The following is a 19,410-nucleotide window of genomic DNA, read 5'->3' on the forward strand; positions in this document are numbered from 1 at the left end:
CCAAACCAGTCGGTGATTCTATGATCTTTGTAGCAGGGGAATAATGGCTCAGAAGCTAACCCTGAAGAGCTACCTGCTGTTAGCCTCCACATTTTTTTTCATTGTGTGTGTGTCCCCAGTTAATATTTTCATCCTTCAAAGTAGCATAGTACAGTGTCAAAGGTAAAGTTGTAGTGCTTTTCAATTACTTGGAATATGTAATTCATTTAAATCACCCAACATTTTTTTGGATCTATGACGTAGGCCATCCTGTTATCAATTAAAACCTATGGACAGGACTACAAACTAGGCAAGAGCAAAGAAATTGAACTACTCTGGAAAGATGTGAGAATTTTCTGTCTCCCTATGTTGTTTTTTTCAGCCTGTGGTGCCAGAATGCTGTCGCTTTCTGTGCCCCGATGAAGCACAAACTCTGGACCCACATGAAGGGTCAAGGGAGATCCCAGACGCAGTACCTGTTTTCCCTCTCCTCCCCCTCAGTTCTTACCAGTTCTGGTCTGGATTAGACTTCCTGAAGTTGGATGATGTATCTTTTTCAGGATACAAAGCTAAATCTGTACCTGCTCTGTACAGAAGTTGGTTAACAAACCCATAAGCTTAAAACATGCCAGTTACTGTGTAAGTTAGCTATCTAAAGCTATTCAAGATTTTTTTTCCTTCTAGTAATAAAATCTAAAAAATTAAGATATAGCTCCATCTGTATCTTTCATATGCATGTATTTGTGTGCTTTCTAGTTGGAGCTGTTATTATGCATATTTCACATATAAATTAGCAAATGTTTTTGTTGTCTTGATCTTTTCAGTTAAACTTCTTTCAAGAAATATTACAAGGGCTTCCTTAATAAGACTGTGCCCAGCAGAAACTATATATTAGTGCTTAAAACCTTTAGTATAACTGATTGAAGGACATACAACTCTCAGTTTTCTGTTAACAAAGTTCCCTACCTGCAGACAAGTATCATCTTCCCATTCTTTTGAGCTGTGTCACCTCCCTTTATCAGCTTTCAGTTTGTATCCTGCCTTGAAGGCTCTTTGCAACTGAGTCCATTCCCTGTCTCCCTCTGCTCCATGATCAGGGCTGGTTCCACATGCTACTCCAAGCAAATCCTCACTAAATGATGGAAATTGAAAACATGATATCATGGTAGAAGCTGTGTTTGTGAGACAGACACTGACTGTTACTCACTTGCTAAGAGATTCAAGGCAGGCTCTCCTCTCTGAAAAATACAGATTTTGTGCTACTTCCCTACATGACAAAGGGTCTATGAAGATTAATTTTGATAATTAGGTTTCATCAAAGACTTAGAGATGCTGAGCTAAGCAATAGTAAAAAGGTGACTTTTAAACATCTCACTCTTGTTACTCACCATGAACTAGATCTGTTTGAGATACCTTGGAGCAGAACGATCTGAATGTCTCTGGTCCCTTAGGATGTTGTCCTTCCCTTCGAGGGGAAGTGTTGGAGCACAACACCCCACCCCAGCCCCGGGGGGATGAGGCAATCGAGACAACTTCATTATGTGTGTGCTTTTGTTTACCCTCCTTCAACCCTGAGGAATAGGGTTGTACAGATGGGCAAATGTGCAGATGGGCAAGGTTGCTACATACTAGAAGATGACACCAGAATTCCCATTTCTTTAGGGCCTTCCACACTGCTTTTAAAAAGAAGCTTGAAGATGTCATAATGCATAACACCCTTGAAAAAATATGTGTGAAAGTAAGATACCTTGATAGGAAAGGAAATCACTGTATTTGGTGCTGTCCAGTCTACGTGCACAGCACTGAGCGCTCCTAGATTTTTGTGTGTGTCTTATGTAGGTAAGAGGGATCTTTTATAGAAAATTGAATAGACAGAAAATTTCTGCTGCGATCTTAGAGCAGTATGGCCTTATATGTACTGTGTAATAATCCAGTCCTTTTACATTAATTCCTTCCAAATGAGAACTATAGGCCATGATTCCCTTTAATTACACTGGTTTTTGTGTTGTTTTCCAGGACTTGTCTGTCCACAGTGTGATGTTATTTGCCAAGCATAATTTCAGATGCAGCATGTGCTATATTTAAAAAGTATTCATCCTCTTTTGTTAGTCCAGCTTTATAAAATTCAAAAAGAAAACCATCTGTGAAAACATCTCTTTAACTAATTTTACCATGAGAGTTGTGGTGGTGCTAATGATAATTATACTAGAGATAGAAAATATACTTGTGTTTTGTTGCTTGGCAAGTAGAATTAGTTAATCATAGTACAAGTTTCTCATAAAAGTCCTCTGGATTATAGGTTTCTGCCACAAAATCTAGGAGTTTATTGCTATTTATGTGTACCAAGATTGCAATATCTGAGCTGTTTCTAAGTAGAATTGATCTTCACGGTGCCTCTGTTTAAACTGTGCAGCATGTTCTCTGAAATTCTTGGTCTTTCCTTGCCTTTCAGGCTCGCGCAGATGGAAAGGACCAATGGCTCCTTCCTCACAGACAGTAGCTCCACCACGGGAAGTGTGTAAGTAACTCATACTCACTAAGGCTGCCAGGAACTTTGGTTATAGCTGCATGGTATAATCTTCATAAATTGTAACACAGGGTTTAATCTTAGGGAAAGTAGCTAGTAAGTATGACAGTAAGGATGCCTGCCTAATTTTCAGTGTTCCAAGCACCAATTGTAGAAGTTGGTGATGTTCATTTGATGATGTGAGGGAACTCTACTTTTGTCAGTCATTCTGCTTCGAAAGGGAGGATATTTCATACAACTGGAAAAAAGTCACATCTCTATAGGTTCTACTTTGTATTCCTTTTCTGCTTTTATCAGATTAGAAGAGAAATCCTTCTATGTCAAAGTGGATGATGGAGCGGGTCGATAGCTTATGCTAACTACCAGGACACCTTTCTCTTTGAAAAAAGAATCATCTATATTGAAGGTTCTGCAGAGCCAGAACAGTGTTGCTACTTATTGCTTAGATTTCATTTGGTGGCTGCTGATCCATCTGTTCGTACTTGGGGATATAAACATATACCCCCATTAATTTTATCAATGCCATTTTCTTTGTCAAATTATGTGTCCCTTTTATTGTAAAACCCTTCAGTAAATGCATTAACCTCACTATATCATCAGTTCTGTTCATTCAGTCAGTGTAGTAAGACTCCTCCTCTCTTGAGTTATTAATGGATGTCATCAGCTTTTTTAAAGAGGAAACAGAAATAATTCTTGTTCAGCTTTAGTTAGAGAAATGCTATTGTTCTCAATAATACTTTCATTTACTCCTTTAAAAGCTAATCATAAAATTAATCTACCTATGTACGTACTATTTGAGATTTAAAATATTTTGCTTCAGAGAAGCACTTGTGATCACCTTTACCTGTTCCTTCTTTCCTGTTTAATTACCTCTGTTTACATAACTAATAAAATCTTTTTCATATGTAACTGTTTTCATGTGTTTGTCATTGGTAGGCTCACCAATGGCAGAAATGCAGCCAAACTATTCCCTTTTGATTTCCCTTAAAAAAAAAAAAATAAGAGCAAACATACTGCTGCTTGGCAGGGAATGCTGGAAACTTGAAAGCAGCTAAATGCCATGCACTTGATCAAGTTGTTTATTTTGCAAATAATGAGTCTGTTCATATACAAAGCCCAAACAACCGTCCATCCCAATGGCAAAAGGAGTGTATGCTTAATTTTTCTGGCAAATTAGCTGTTGATTTTAGTGCAATTTCCCTGCTCACCTCTAAAAATTACCTTTATTTTAAGAAAAAAGAATAAACGTGGTGAACTTCTGTACCAACATGTGAGACAGACTTTTGAATTTGAGTCTCAGTCCTGTTGTCAAACAGGGACCATTACACAAGTAAAATATGCCAAGATACAGAGGCCAGGGAGGACAAGAAAGTAACTTTTGTACAGAATGGCACCTTCTGTTTCATTTGTAGATACTAATGCATGCTTTCATTAAGGTACATACTGAAGTACTCACAACATTCTGAAGACCTGTTGTTTAAAGTTTGGAGTTAAACTATTGCAGGGATCACTACTATGAAGTTTGGATCCCAGTTTGGACCACAAACTACCACCTACAGCTGGAAAATTGGGAGTTTTAAGATTATAGTTCAGCTCTATTATTATTATTAAAGCGCAGTTTGACAATAGAAATGAGCATGGTGTAATCATTCTTTATAGAATCCTTGAATTTCAAGGAGCAATTTGAAATTTGGATGCACTTTTCTTCAGCTCAGGTGTCCCTGCTGTAAACCTACCTCAGCAAAATCTCATTTTCTTAACGGTATTCTTTTGAGCCTTCAGGAGATTATCACTGGGTTGCAAATGGAATTCTCTGCTTCTTGTAATTGAAGTTCTGTGATCTTATTTTTATTGCTCCGCAAGAGTCCTTCAGTTTACCGTGAGCCTAGAAGAGAGGCATAGTTGCACTTAATATTGGAAAGTTACTGTTTTGGTCTTGTGAGGTTAACAAGTTTATCAACAATCCATTTAACACTCTTCTTGCTCCAAAGAGTATGTATAAGAAGTCTTCTGTATTTGAATGCCAATAAGAGAACTTCTGCCATCAGTAAAACATCATGAGGTTTTTTGCAGGAATGTTCTGCAATGTGCCAGTTGGTTAAGAAAAAATTCTTCAAAATTTCTTGGTTTTTAACTAACCTGTTGTCTTGAATGTCTTTATGACTTCTTCTATCTCCCTAATTAAGCTTTTCTACCCATTCCCTCCAGGTATGTGAATTCCATTAAAAAACACATTTTCCTCCATTGGAAAAATAGTTATAGCTAGCAAAATAAAAGTAAAGTCATGGTCTCTACTATCCTATGTCCAGCTTCTTAACAAACACCCTAACGCTGTCATGCGTGAGTTTTCTGATATAAATATGTTGAATAAACATTTTTTTCCTACATGCCATTTTCTCTATGGATTTCTAAATGTTTAGGCCAGACTGTTCTGATGAGTTTTCTTCGGCTTTAATTCATACAAAATCATCTATTACCTGAAAAACAGACTGGCCTCTTCACAAGTGAAGATGGGCATAAGGAAAAAATAAAATCTTTGCAACAAAGAATGAAAAATAATGTCCCTAACAGAAAGCTTTGCCTCACAATTTGAAAAACCATGGCAAACTAGAATGAAAAACATTGTTAGGAAAGTAGGACAAGAATGTAACCTTCTGACTCCTGTAATGCATGAAATATCCTATCTAGCCATACTGAAGTTGAGTGCACGCGACATGGTATAAATAATTTCTGCGTAAGTGTGAATGTTTCATAGCTGGTTTATGATTAATGCCTTTATTACCAGTCAACTTCATGTCTGCAGCACTGTTGATGCCACTTCACATTCAAGTGAAGGCAGAGTTAGAACGTACCTGAGATTTTGTTAAGGAACTGTGCACTAAGGTGCAGGAGTATGAACAAGCAGTGAAGGCCAGTGGTACTTTTTGCTGGCACTGCCACTCGGTACGTTACAAGTCAAACTGCAGCCCCAGTATGTAGTTCCTGAATACTTTAACATGATATAAGTAGTTAAAAGACATCTTATCACAATGAGAAATCAGTTCCACATGATGATAAAGTTACAAGAACAACACATATTGGAGTGGCTTCTTGAACCTTATTCTAATACTTCTCATAGCAACAGTAGGTGAAGGCACACTTTATTTGGACTAGAAGGCATGGTGCTTAGTGTGAAAGCCATAGGAAAAATGGAAATGATCAATCAAGGAGGATCACAGATACCCACATCTTACTATCTGAAATCTAATTTAACAATGTTTTCTTAATCAGATGAAATAATACACTGATGAAATGTGACTGTCAGGAAATCTGAATTTTTCTTTCTGCAGCGTTGTCTTAAGTCAAGGGAGGTTATGTGCAACATTATTTGCCTCTTGCTTCCTCCATGCATAATGCATTTTTTGGAACAGACCTCTTGAAAATATATATCTACAAAGAGAATAGGAAATTTCAAAAGCCATTTTCCCTGTGTTTCCTTGTTGGTATGTTCTTTTCCTTTGAGATGAACTTCTTTCAAGTGTGACCTCCTGTGACGTCATTTTTACTGCTTTCTACTATGGTGAAATGCTGAAAAGGAGCTGCAGTCTCTGCTTTTGAAGGACTTTGTGTACTTCTAGCCTTTTCTCAAAGCATGCAGGGTTTTCAGGAGAATAACTGCCAAGAAAGGATGACAAACTTATCATAGAATGGTTTGGGTTGGAAGGGACCTTAAAGATCATCTAGTTCCAACCCCCCTGCCATGGGCAGGGACACCTTCCACTAGACCAGGTTGCTCTAAGCCTCATCCAGCCTGGCCTTGAACACTTCCAGGGATGGGGCATCCACAGCTTCTCTGGGCAACCTGTTCCAATGCTTCACCACGCTCTCCGTGAAGAACTTCTTCCTGATATCTCATCTAAACCTCCCCACTTTCAGTTTACACCCATTACCCCTTGTACTTTTATTTTGGGGATGATTGCCATCTCTAACAAATTCTGCAGAAGAGACCTCCGGATTCTCAAATTGAAGGTGTTTGAGTGCCACAGAGCATGTGTCATTCCCTCATTTTGTAGGTTATCGTTAAGCCCAGCCCTGGGACTCCTGTGCTACTAATGAATCTATCTTAATTACAGTCATGTGGTTTGCTGGTGCAGGGTCAAGGTTCAGGTTTTTGAACCAGTAATTTTGCAAGACAGGCCAGAGTTGGAACACATGGTAAAAATAGACTTTTCCTTCGGAAGATTTCTTTTATCAGGTACTTCCTCCAGCCTGCTGTCACTTGCAAGGTGTGACCCCTAAAAATAATCTGTCAATATTCAGAGTCTGTCCTGTGCAGACTCAGAGACTCTGCACCAGTGAGAGAGGAGAAATTTTGTCTGGATTGAAGGACTGGGAGTCCACACTAAAATTATGTAGAATCCTTCTTGAACAATATGTATTTAGCTGTGTTCGTCTCACTTACTGGACAACAATACAGACAAATGTATCTAAGAATTTACTGGGTAAACTCTTTCGGTAATTGGTTTATAAGTTTCATTAAAAAATTAGATTGCACCTAATGTAAAATCTTGACAGAATTTCAGATTTAATAAATTCAAATAAGTATAATAAATCCAGCTTTAGATAGCCCTATTAAAAAAAAATTCAGATGACCTACATAGTTGTTCGTAAACTAATTCATCATTCAAAAATGTAGACAACATCTTTTTGATGCCCAGTTAAAATAACCAGGCTGAACTACTCAATCACGTGAACATTTCCTGACAACATCAACACCCTTGCGCAAAAGAAGGCTGTACGTGGAGCTACACTGTACCATCTAAAATAATTTGTGGAGAGTGTTTTGAGGCATGGATGATACAGCTGTGTTCTCTCTCCTGTCTGCTCTAGCACTCTGTTTTGGGTTAGCTGAAGATGTGACATAAAATCGCCAGCTCTTCCCAGCTTAGTGCAGCCATTCCAGTCGCAGAGAGGGGATTCTGCACATTTTTCAGGGCTGTAGAAGTTACATCACTTTGGCAAAAATTTAGTTATAAGGGGGAAGTCGGGGAGGGGAGTGTTATCAAGGTGGTTAAAGAGTGGAGAAGTGATGAGGTTTTCATTATCGCATCAGGACCTGATCCAAACTTCTTTAACCGCACTAGCATTTGCGATGACTAATGCAAAATAGCAAAAGAAGTGATGATGAGTTTCCCTTAGACTCAGGTAGTGGAGAAGAGAAAACAATTAGAGGCTTTTTTCTGTAGGTAAGCTAAAGAAAAAAGGAGCACTGTTCAGTTTCTTTTTCAGCTAATGCTGTCAGATATCCCCTCTATTTTTGAGGGACTTAAGCAGACATGCAACCCAAATTATATTTTAATTATATAGCTGTATTGAAGTAAAAATTAATTACATTTTCTCATTTGCATGGGAAGATCAATACCGTCATTTTCTCTCATGAGTATAGTACTGACTACAGCCATGACAGCTAAGAAATAAGTGAATGTATATAATTTCTTTTAAACTTTCAACTCATTGTTAAAAGTGGAAGCGCTCACTAATTAGGTTCCTTTTTCAGTTTTACATCCAAACTTTCTCCAAACCAGTAGTTAGATGACAAAAGATAGGATGAAGGAGTGTGACATGCAACCAGAGCTCTGTGGAAGGATGTCCGAATCCCGACTTTTTAACCTTTATCATAAATTAACTTCTATGTAATAGAATGCCATGAACTTTTAAAGTGGGTAGGACTGTCACAGGTTATAATTTTTTTTGTTTGTTTTGGTTGGGTTTTTAATGTATGGTGCTGCTTAATGAATACATGTTTGACTGCAGTAGTCTAGATTTTAAAATCTCATTGGAAAGTCTGAAAGTGGAAGACCACGTGATAGCTTTGGGTAGATAGAGAATAGTTATCCTTGAGAAGAAATAGTTCAGAGTTGTTCCACCGTAGGATTAGACTTTAGTAGAAAGATTCTCTTAAGCAGTACTACTAAGAACCAAATCACTTTGCTGCATGGTAGAAATGCTTTTCTAAGAGAAGGACACCAGGAATGTGTTGGTGCTGCTTTTAAATGGATATTTATGTACTGAGCTACCAGAAAATCTTGGTTCAGCAATATAAAATAGGGTCCTCCATTACACCAACACTATGCTTGCAACTCTCATTTGTTCCTGTCGCATGCATTTGCTCCCTTTATCCCAAAAGCTTGAATTTATTTATGAGAAAAACTCCATTCCATGTGCATGGACTGTAAAACACCTGGTATGTTTTACTTGTACGTGTGTTTATGAATAGATTATTTTTCACCACAGAAATAACTTCTGTTTCTTCCAGGTTTTCCTAGTTCTAAATAACTTGGTTTACTATTCATTCAAATGAGACTGTTCATTTGAATCTTTTGTGATGAAACAAGTTAAATTTACTGACAGGAAGTTCTAAAAAGCTTCTTGAAAAGCTCCACTACAGTTTTACTTGGAAAACAAATCCTTTGCATGTCATGAACTTCCTGGTTTTTTTGTTGTATGTGTTTTCAAAGACAGTCCTTGTGGATACTTTCATTCATAAGACCACAATCAGTTAATAGCAGAATTCATAGCTATGTCTTTCACACAATTGAAGGAAAAAGGTCATCTCAAGAAATATTTTTAAGATGAAAAAGTCTGTTTTCTGAATAATATTTGAAGATATATATAAATATATGCATACATATACCTGCATATATATGTATGTACACATCTCGTGTTTTGCTCTCTGTTGTTGACCATGCTTTAACTGTAGAAGATCTTTAGGATAAAGTTTGTCGGGACAGTACCTGACATAAGGTATGCAGTCTCTGTTTTGTAATCAAGCAAAGTAGAGAACTTAAGGAGGATTTTCCTCAGCATTCATACTGCTGACACAATTTCTTTCCTAAAAACATGATAATATATGTTTTTCTGCTGCTGATTTATCTTCTTGAGTAAGCCAGCAATCAATCTATTTTTAGGACATGGTGCCCTTCACGTTCTATCCATGTGACTTTATTTATGGAGAAAAGCCAGCAACTTGTATAGGAAGACACACCTATACAAGAGCAAACTCATTTCAACAATATAGCGTAATTGAAAGTGTCAGGACTTCAGTCTCTCCTTACCAGAAGGTATTTTCTATGCAAGTTAGCAGGAGGACAGTGTTATAGTTTATTTTTATCTCTGAATCTTTAAGGAGGAGATCTGCTACCTTTGAAGAGTTTCAAGGTATATGTGTAGACTAAAATGAGGAAAAATAAATATAATGCTAATTCGAAACCTACAGCATTATTTTTGCAGCACTGTCAGTCCCTTTGTGCAGTACACATTGTTAGCTGGATACTTGATGATTCATTACTCTATGGCTTCTGGAAGAATTCTGTGGAGACTGTTTCTTTCTAATTTTATTAGGTAAATTGAGCACACCAGAATTGTCTCCTATAGAATGTTAAAAGTGTCAGCTGTTTATGATTAAAAAGAAAAAAGGAACTACCGGATAGCTTGTTTGGTTTTATATAATTTAAAGGCAGTTCACATTAGTAGTTGTTGGTTTATATTATCTCAGATTCTTGCTTTTACTATTTATTTTCAAAACACCAGCAGCATTTGTTTTCATGCATACATTAAACTGATCTTTTGAGCTACTATACATCAATCTTCTTTTTCTTGTGAATTGTATGCTTATATGGTTTTTTTTAGTATATTTTTTAGAAGCAACTCATAAACATTTAAATACAATTTGCTGAGACACACATCTGACACTTATATACTAGATTCTTGCAGGCTTATTTCCTGCTCTCTTAGTCCTTTTTCATAAACAAACAATCAAACCCCCTCAGCTTGATAAAGCTATTTGCTCACATAATAAATGTTTTACTGCTCTGTCTTTATATGTGTTGTTTTATTGTTCTAGAGAGGATGAGCATGCCCTTATCCAGCAGTACTGTCAGACGCTGGGGGGAGAGTCGCCTGTGAGCCAGCCACAGAGTCCTGCTCAGATACTCAAGTCAGTGGAAAAGGAAGAGCGAGGAGAGTTGGAACGCATCATTGCTGACCTCGAGGAAGAGCAAAGGTCTCACAATCATCCTCCCCGGTGTCTGAATTGTCACATTATTTTTGTTTGAGCTACACATGTACTATATATGATTGTTGGATATGAGAAGAGATGGACTTAGGAGTCATGATTTTAGGGGAAAAAAAACAGTCGAGGCATATGTTGTGCATAGCCTGACTCTGTCAGGTAGAAGTGGGTGGGTCTGTGATAACACCTTAGTTTCACCTCTACTTTATTAAGTTTTATGACTTTTTCCCCATAAACCACAAATCAAGATGTTGTCTTTATGTGGGCTACTTGTGTTCTGTAGTTGGAGGTGATGATAACATCATTTGATCTAAGGATGTTTTTTATTTTCATTTGCTTAATTAAGTCACCATTCTCTTCTCCTTTTCAATACACCAGGAGTCTGCAGATAGAATATGAGCAACTAAAGGAGCAACATCTTCGAAGAGCGATAAACCCTCTTGCATCACCTCCTGACTCCGTTGTGTCACCTCAGCATGCTTGTGAAGATGCCGAGCTCATTGCTGAAGCTAAACTCCTGAGGCAACATAAAGGTCGCCTGGAAGCGAGGATGCAAATATTGGAAGATCACAATAAACAATTGGAGTCTCAGCTTCACCGGCTACGGCAGCTACTTGAGCAGGTAGATGTGTGCTGATGTCGTTTCCCTGTGTTGTTTCTTCATGATGGATTGCTTGGTGGAACAAAGGTGTTGGAATTTTACTGCAGATATTTTCACTGCACCAGCTTGATCTATTGCACTTGGTCATTTCTAGGATAAAGAGAGATTTTTTTTCCTACCCTCTAGGGTAAGGCATGGTGAAAGTCAAATGAGCACAGGATAATGACAAGCGCTGGAGAGATTATGATAACTTAGGAAACACTGAGATTAACACAGACAAGTACAATAGTTTTTCATTAATTAAAAAGCAGGGGAAGAAAGTATATACCCTATTCCAAGTAGTGGTGCCAGTCGCACCCTGTCTTTGACTTCAGTTTTCCAATCTTTCCTTAAATAATTTACTTGTGGTCTTAGTTATGCACTGCAGCCTTTCTCAGCGTGCCAAAGGCAGATAGCCACAGATACATCTGAAATGCAAAGGAGCAATTAATTCCATTAAAAATCCAGTTCCTCTTTAGTAACATACTTAGACCAATGCTCCAGCAGAGTAGTTTGTGCACAAGTAAATGCTGAAAGCAAGAGCCTTTCAGTAGCAAGCAATGGGGGGGTTTCTTTGTTGGGGGAAGAAATGTCCGTTGTTTCTGAAGTCAGCATGCACACATCTGGATTATAAAAATAACAGCAACAACAAGGTGTGGTTACAGATGTTAGTTTCTACTGTATCATGTGTGGAAGCTTGAATGACAGAGAGAAATTTGCATTAATGTTTTCTCCTAATTAATGATGACACATGGATCGGAGTACAGTAAGGGAAATGATTCCTAGCTTCCGTGAGTCAGGTGACTGGTTGTACCTACTAGAGGATTTAACTAAGCCAAGAAACAGACCGCAAAAAACAGGTATAAAAATGGTATACATAAAACTCTCATCACAGTGATAAAGATTAGTGTTTGTTTGGTTTTTTCTCCCTGGCTGTCATTTTTTCTAGGCAATGTTGACTGAATGGCATTAAGATGCATTTGGTCCAATGGCTTCCCTACCACTCTAGCAGAGTATTTTTGTTGTTGTTACTGAGATTCTAGTATCTTTAATCACTGTTTGAGTACCTTAAATTTCACAGGGAAGATAACAAGTGATGCAACTGTTAGCAATCATTCATGAAGTAAGTATCTCGAAAGCTGTGCCCAATACTAGGTGTATTGCAGACAGGTTAAAAATCTGCAAAGAAACAGCTGTAGAATAGAAACACGGAAGTTCTGCCAAACACAGAGTCATTTTTAGCTTAGTCCTTTATGCAGGAACATGTTCAGCCTTGAAAACTTTCTTATTTTCTGATGTAGCTGTGGATAATCTCATAATTTTGTAATGTTTTCAGTACCCTTATAACAGTCTTAGAGACACCTTTAGGGTATACGTGTGTGTTGTGATAAAGTGGGGTGGGGCAAGAGGAGGGGCAATAGCTTTTTCTAATTAGCTCTGCCTTTGGATTTTTCTGGGCATTCTGCAACTTGTGGTTTCTGATAGGCTGAGAGTTGACTTTTTTCCATATTTCAGCTCATTTACACCTCATTAACTATATACTGTTGCTGTTTTGCTTCCTGTTTGAAAACTATCCCCTTTGTGGAACTCATACATGCTTCTGATTGTTCCAAGTGCTATTCCCAAAGCTATTCCTGTTTCTCCTGTGTCTTTCAGGAGGGACTGGTACAAAGTCAATTATATGAGAAGGTCGGCATTATTGCTTTAATAATATATCTGTGACTTTTCAATTTGCCTTTCTATATGCATCTAAATTTGAGGGTTACTTTGGCCTACCACTAAGAAGATTTTTTTCAGGCTGTCTCCAAGGATGTTGAAGCTACTCCCTAAAGGGGATTCAGAAATTGTAAATAATTCATACTTTTATTATATGTTCTTTGGAACTTCTTTATTTAGACATTAATATGATTATGAAGCATCACTGAATCCCATTACTGCCCCCTTAACTTTCTGAAAAAAGGACCACCCTACAGCATATTTGTTTTCCTGTCACCTAGGCCATTTGCACTCTAAGACAGTCTGTACCTCTTTTACTGCCTGAGGAAGGACTTAATCAGAAGTCAACTGAGGATCTAAGTACATTTATTTGTTTCTTTTGGTTTTATTGGCTGTCCCAATTGTTTTTTTAGTGGATATAAAGAATGCCTTTTCTCATTAATGAGATGAATGATTTGGATGGAAGATTCTCATAAATTTCAATGTCAAAATATGCAACAACTCTAATTCCTGCAATAATAGTTACTGGTATTAAAGGACACAACTGTTTTACAGCAATTTCTTTGCTGCAAGTGCATCTCTGTTTCTCTCTTGTGTCAACAGCAAGTCTCTCCATTTCTTTTCTCCATTCAGCCTCCTCACTGCTGTTTGGATTAATAACTTGCCACTGAATCTAAAATACTGGGACTTTCTTCTCTAAAAGATACGGAGTGAATCTGTCTACACACAGATATTTGGGTAGAGAATTAATGAAACCTGGGAACTTTTCCTGTAGTAATTGTTTAATCTAGATGAGAGAGCATTCTAAGACGTTCTTTAGGGGGCACCTTCAGCAGAAATATGCACTGCACATTTGCCTACTTCAGGTCACAATTCTGAGGTTACCATACTATTTTTATTTTAGCAAGCCCAAAGGATTGGTGGCTGTCACACAATGATGTCATTTTTGTCTGCCTGATTGATTATAGTGCCAAAGAGGAAGGTGAAACAGAACTTCTGTAATACAGAAAAATCCCTCAATTTCAGAGGTTTCTGGAGAAGAACTTGTATTTCCCTTTTTATCTTTGATTTTTCCATAAAAGGACGTTTGAAAACTCCCAGAAGCTGGAGTTGGAAACTTCCCCCTCATTCTTATAAAGGAATGCTCAATCTCTCTCCTTTTATTTATTCAGGAAGAAGAGGCAGGCATATAGTAACATCAAGGACTATTTTTTTATGGGTTCTGGCTTAAGCATTGTCTGCTGGGTTGTTTTGAATAAGAAGGCATGAATTTCATGATGTCTGAAGGAGGTTGATGATGGAAGTGATCAGATTTTGCAGGTGTTATGCAACTGGGGTCAAGTAGAACATAATTTTCTATGTTTTTTTCTCAGGTTCTCTCCCACTACAACTGTTAGATCATGTCACTCCATGCAGCTATATCCTCAACTGTTTTGCATTTAACATTTTTCAGTCTCTGATTATTATATTAAGGCATTTATGCTGCTACCAGAACCCTTCCCTTTCTACTCCAAACCCCATTTTTCATTTGCTTAACTGTGTTGTCCTGGTTTTGGAAGAAAAGAGATTTGGTTTGGTGTGGTTTGGCTTTTCTTGTTATTGCAGTCACAGTAACTATGTAGTGTAACATTTATCAGTATATTTAAACTAAAATGAAGTCATCAAACTCTGTCCTGATTACAAGGGGATATTGTTTTTTTGGGGTTTTTTAAATACAACAGCAATATTTCATTCTGCCTGCTGCAACAGTATTAGTTACCTCAATATAAAGTATTCCAAGTATGTGTTGTTTGCTCTCAGTTTATCTGCTGTTAGAGTCCTCATGCTCTGCAGGGTTATTTTTGTCATTTGCAATAGCACTCTTAAGTGGTACTAAATAACCTTTACTACTAGCTCATCACTTATGTTCCTAGGCATCTCTCTTCTGTCCTAATTCATCTTGACTTTACAGTGCCTCACTATCCTTGATCCTAGCCTATGTGTTCCTGTACTGCAGTTTTGCATCAAGTCCAGCACCAAACTTCCTTCCTAAGTCACCCTCAGTCATCTCTGCACCATGTGTCCGCGGTTAATGCTTGAAGAGGGACAGAGATCCAGTGCAGGTGAAAGTTTGCATTTTGGATGATTCAAGTTCTCTTCGTCCATTTGTTTGTGGGGTGGGCAAGCAGCCACAGTGCTGCTGGAGTTAGCCTTGTTGTTCTGTACTGAAGGAGCTCTTAACCCTTAGAGAGTTTGCTTCATCTCTTTACTTACCGTTATAGCTCTGACCTCTTCTTGAACAGAGGTTCCTGGCTATACAGAATTACCTGGAGTTAGTTACCCTAGGCCTGGCCTATTTGAAGTCACCACACTCATTTTATGTAGACCCTGTAGCTGGGTGGAAGCCCAATACTGAAGAGCAAATTAATGTGTTCACTGTTCATAGGAATGTCTTGATGGTAAAATCCTTTGCTGGCTTGAAAACATTTCCATTTTTCTTTGTCTTATATACGCAGAGCAATATTTCTTGATTTATTCTTTTAGTCAAAGCTGAAAGTTGGTTTTGTCATGCTGAAAGAAAGATGAGTTTTGAAGGATTGAGACAGATTTGCTGAGTGCTCAAGTGAGCATTTCCTTGTCTTTCTCACTGCTGTCTATGGAAGAAAAATTGTCTTTCATTGTTCAACAGTCTTCAGTTTTGTTGAAGATTATTTTTTTTAAACTGCAAGTTGTCTAAAAAAATTGAATGTTGCACTTAGGCTGTGAGCTGCAAAGGAGCAAAGCTGAGCACAAATTACTGCCATTCAGTATATTACCTCTTTGCATCAAGTATTGTAGCTGCTCTAGGTACTTGTTTAGTTTCAGTTCTTAAAAGTAATGGTAATTTTTTATTACTTCTGTATCTGCTTTTGACAGATTTACTTAAATAATCTGCTCTTTAAGCTGTTTGGAAGTAATTTAAGGATTTGCAATCAAAAAGATAAATTATAGGCACAACCCTTTCAGCCAAGATTCTATAACTGCCTAAGATGCAAATAATATTTCACGTGCTTCCACTGTTTCAGGACAATCACTTCTGGAGCTCAAACACTGTATTTCTACTCTCTTCTTCAGAGGATTTCTTACAAGAAAGAAAGCAAAGATGAAAAAAAAATGCCTGAACAAGGCCCTACCCATATTACTGAGTTGTTATAGTGAAGAAGTCTTACGTTATTTTCTTAATTTGTCTCCATATACGTAAATACTTGTACATAATCTCAAACACATACATTGCTACATCTAAATGTAATACAGAACTTCTGTGTTTGATTCTTCACATGATTTTAAGAGTTGAGAAAGGCCTTCCTACAACACAGTTTTCAAAGCATGTGTTCCTTCTCATAATTTTCCAGAGATTAGATAGTACATAGTTTTCCTGCAAATTTGGTGTCCTCCACACTATTGTGAAGCAGTGTCAGCAAGAGCAATGGCTAGCTACTGCTTTTTAGATTTTACAAAGTTCTCTTGAATCTTGTTTCTTTGCTTCGCTTGATTCTGAAGGAGTTTTGAAAACTGTTCAAGACTGAAAAGTTGCTTCTAAGCATGATCAGCCATCCTAGTAAAGCTTTTTCTCAACGTAAGAACGGTATCAACTGGTTGGAGTGAGTCCAGAGGAGGCCACGAAGATGCTCAGAGGGCTGGAGCACCTCTGCTATGGGGACAGGCTGAGAGAGTTGGGCTTGTTCAGCCTGGAGAAGAGAAGGCTCCGGGGAGACCTTATTGCAGCCTTCCAGTACCTGAAGGGGCTACAAGGAAGCTGGGGGGGACTTTTTACAAGGGCCTGTAGTGACAGGACAAGGGGTAACGCATTTAAATTGAATGCAGGGAGGTTTAGATTAGATATCAGGAAGAAGTTCTTCCCAGAGAGGGGGGTGAGGCACTGGAACAGGTTGCCCAGAGAGGCTGTGGATGCCCCATCCCTGGAAGTGTTCAAGGTCAGGCTGGATGAGGCTTTGAGCAACCTGGTCTAGTGGAAGGTATCCCTGCCCATGGCAGGGGGGTTGGAACTAGATGGTCTTTAAGGTCCCTTCCAACCCAAACTATTCTGTGATTCTTAGGGGTCCATTGCTGAATGTCCTTGGTGTGTGTGTGTGTGTATCCCTACATACATCACAACCCCAGTAATACCATTGTGCACTCTTGCTGTGTAGCTGGACTGAGAGCCTTGGCAGACTGTTAGGTTGTATATAACATTGTGTTTCTATGATACCTGCTCACAAGAGAACATTGTTTTTAACAAGACTATCAACTGGAGTCTCATAAGAATGACACTTAAAATATTTAGACTTAATAAATTGTTGGCTTGGTTCCACCACCACCACCCCCCAACAGTTGTATAAACCTAAGCCAATTATCAGTAGTTTGAACACCAAACAAGAAAGAGCACATCAAAAAGGAAAGGAGCAGGATGACTACATTTGAGCCCACCTCAAATTTTGTAGATACAGTTTATCTAATTTGGGGTATTACTGTCTTTACTGTAGCCTGAGTCGGACTCCCGGGTTAATGGCGCCTCTCCCTGTGCTTCGCCCCAGCACTCTGCCCTCAGCTACCCACTCGAGCAAGAGACAAGCTCACAGTTTCATCAGACAGGTAAGTGTTCTGATCAGATAATGTGCTGTCTGGGTCTGTAGGTGAGTACTGAATAGCTTTGTTGGCATCTTTTTGAAAATACTTACAAATAAAAAGGAAGTTATCTTTGTGATGCTACTGGGAGCAAGACAGTGCAGCTGGAGCAGTTGGTTCCCTGTACTTGGGGGAACAGCTGCAGTATCACAAGAATCTGTGTGACTGAATTACGGATTTCTGTCAATATTTGAGCAAGTGAATTTACTGGGTAAATCCATCCTCACTGTAGGGGGAACCAGATTTTGTTGGACTGAAATGGCCAACAGCTGTTTGTCTAACAGTACACGCATGCACCCAAGTCATCTGTTAGATACAGGAACAAATGTCCACAACATGTAATCACAGCTTCCTGATGGCTGCTTTAAAAATTTTTGTATATCATCCTCTTACTTTGGGATTTTGATGACCCTACTCCTCAAAGACTTCACATCAATAGGAATTATTGAGTATTTAAGAGTATACAGCCTTTACACATGAGGAAATTTCTCTCTTGAAATATTATTTTAAATTAGCAGGGAATTAGCAGAAATAACTATAGACTATTGAACGTTCAAAATTTGGGGGGGGGGGAAATTTCTCAAATTCTCTTAAGTGCAATTTCCTTGCTGTTTTTGATTTCAAGGCTTTGTGTGATAGATTAAAAAAAATACTTTATATCTGTAGAAAGAGGAAAAAGATTCCACTGCATACTGAAAAGTTTTTAATGCAGCATTGACATGTGGTTTACTTAAATTTATCTAGAAAAACATGGAACATCTTTGAGTCTGATTTAATGCAATGGTAGATTTATAAGAGATGCTGTCTAATACCACTGCCAGGAACAGAGCCAGTTGCATTCCCTAACTGTTCTCTTGGCTTAATTTTAAGCAGCATTTAAAAAAAAAAAAAAAGGCAGGAAGGATTTTAACACTAGTGAAATTGCTGGTGCCTGTTGAACAAAGACCATCTAAAAGATACATTATTTCTCAGAAAAAGAATGGTCTATTCACTCTGGAAGTTACATGAAAAATCATCTGAAAATGGAACAGAATCTTAATTGAGCAACTACCAAGTATAATTCCCTCATCTTGTAAACATTTTATTTATTTTAGTTACAAATTCTTGTATACTGCTCCTTGTTGGCAATTTCTTCCAGTTTAAATCTTGGGTGCAATGGTTAAGCTTTAATAAAAGAGAAATGAGTTCTGCTGCAAATCAATAATGTAACTTTCACCTCCTCTCCCAGTGCTGGCAATTATCAATGACAGTTCCTACACATTAAGTTACAAAGGCTTCGGGTAGTGGTTTCCCTTGAAATATGAGTATTTAACTGGAAGGTTGGATGAGAATGCCTTTCAGAATGTTGTCCATCTTTTTCTTTTCTCATTACTGAATTCATTGCTCTTTCTTTTGTTGTCCTATCTGCAGATGACTTGTTAGTTCCACCCCATGATACCAACACAGATCTAACAGATGTTATGGAGCAAATCAACAGCACATTTCCAGCTTGCTGCTGTAAGTGTAACAAAATATGACTCTGAGAATATCATTGAATTTGAGGTGGTTTTTCAAAGAAAAAAAAAGAAGTCATTCTTGTGATATTGACTAGGAAAAAAGTATCTGTGCTGAGATTTCTTGTCAAGATATACAAGCTATTCTGTTCTGTGAAGTTGCTCAATATACACTTCTTGTGAAGGGAAATAAACAAATATTCTCATATTTTAAATGGGAGTTATTTACTATATAAAAAAAGCCTGTAGCTCCATATGGATTTTTCATTTGTGTCCATGTAAGAAGGGAAGAGAGACCTAGAATCCTATTTGTCACAGATGTAAACCCTCTGTAGAACTTAACTGAATGTAGATTCAGAAA

At 37.9% G+C, this 19,410-nt stretch overlaps 1 protein-coding gene across 1 annotated transcript; it reads left to right on the plus strand.

Moving 5' to 3' along the window:
- Positions 1-361: 361 nt before the first annotated feature.
- LOC104516866 (utrophin-like) lies at positions 362-19,053 on the plus strand (the record flags this gene model as incomplete). The annotated part of the gene is made up of 6 exons (XM_010161347.1): positions 362-567; positions 2,432-2,497; positions 10,389-10,547; positions 10,935-11,178; positions 17,415-17,523; positions 18,967-19,053. Coding segments are annotated over 6 exons (871 nt in total), but the record flags the coding sequence as incomplete, so codon positions are not given.
- Positions 19,054-19,410: the final 357 nt, after the last annotated feature.

Source organism: Eurypyga helias, unplaced genomic scaffold (assembly GCF_000690775.1).
Source record: "Eurypyga helias isolate BGI_N326 unplaced genomic scaffold, ASM69077v1 scaffold43991, whole genome shotgun sequence".
Lineage (NCBI taxonomy): Eukaryota > Metazoa > Chordata > Aves > Eurypygiformes > Eurypygidae > Eurypyga > Eurypyga helias.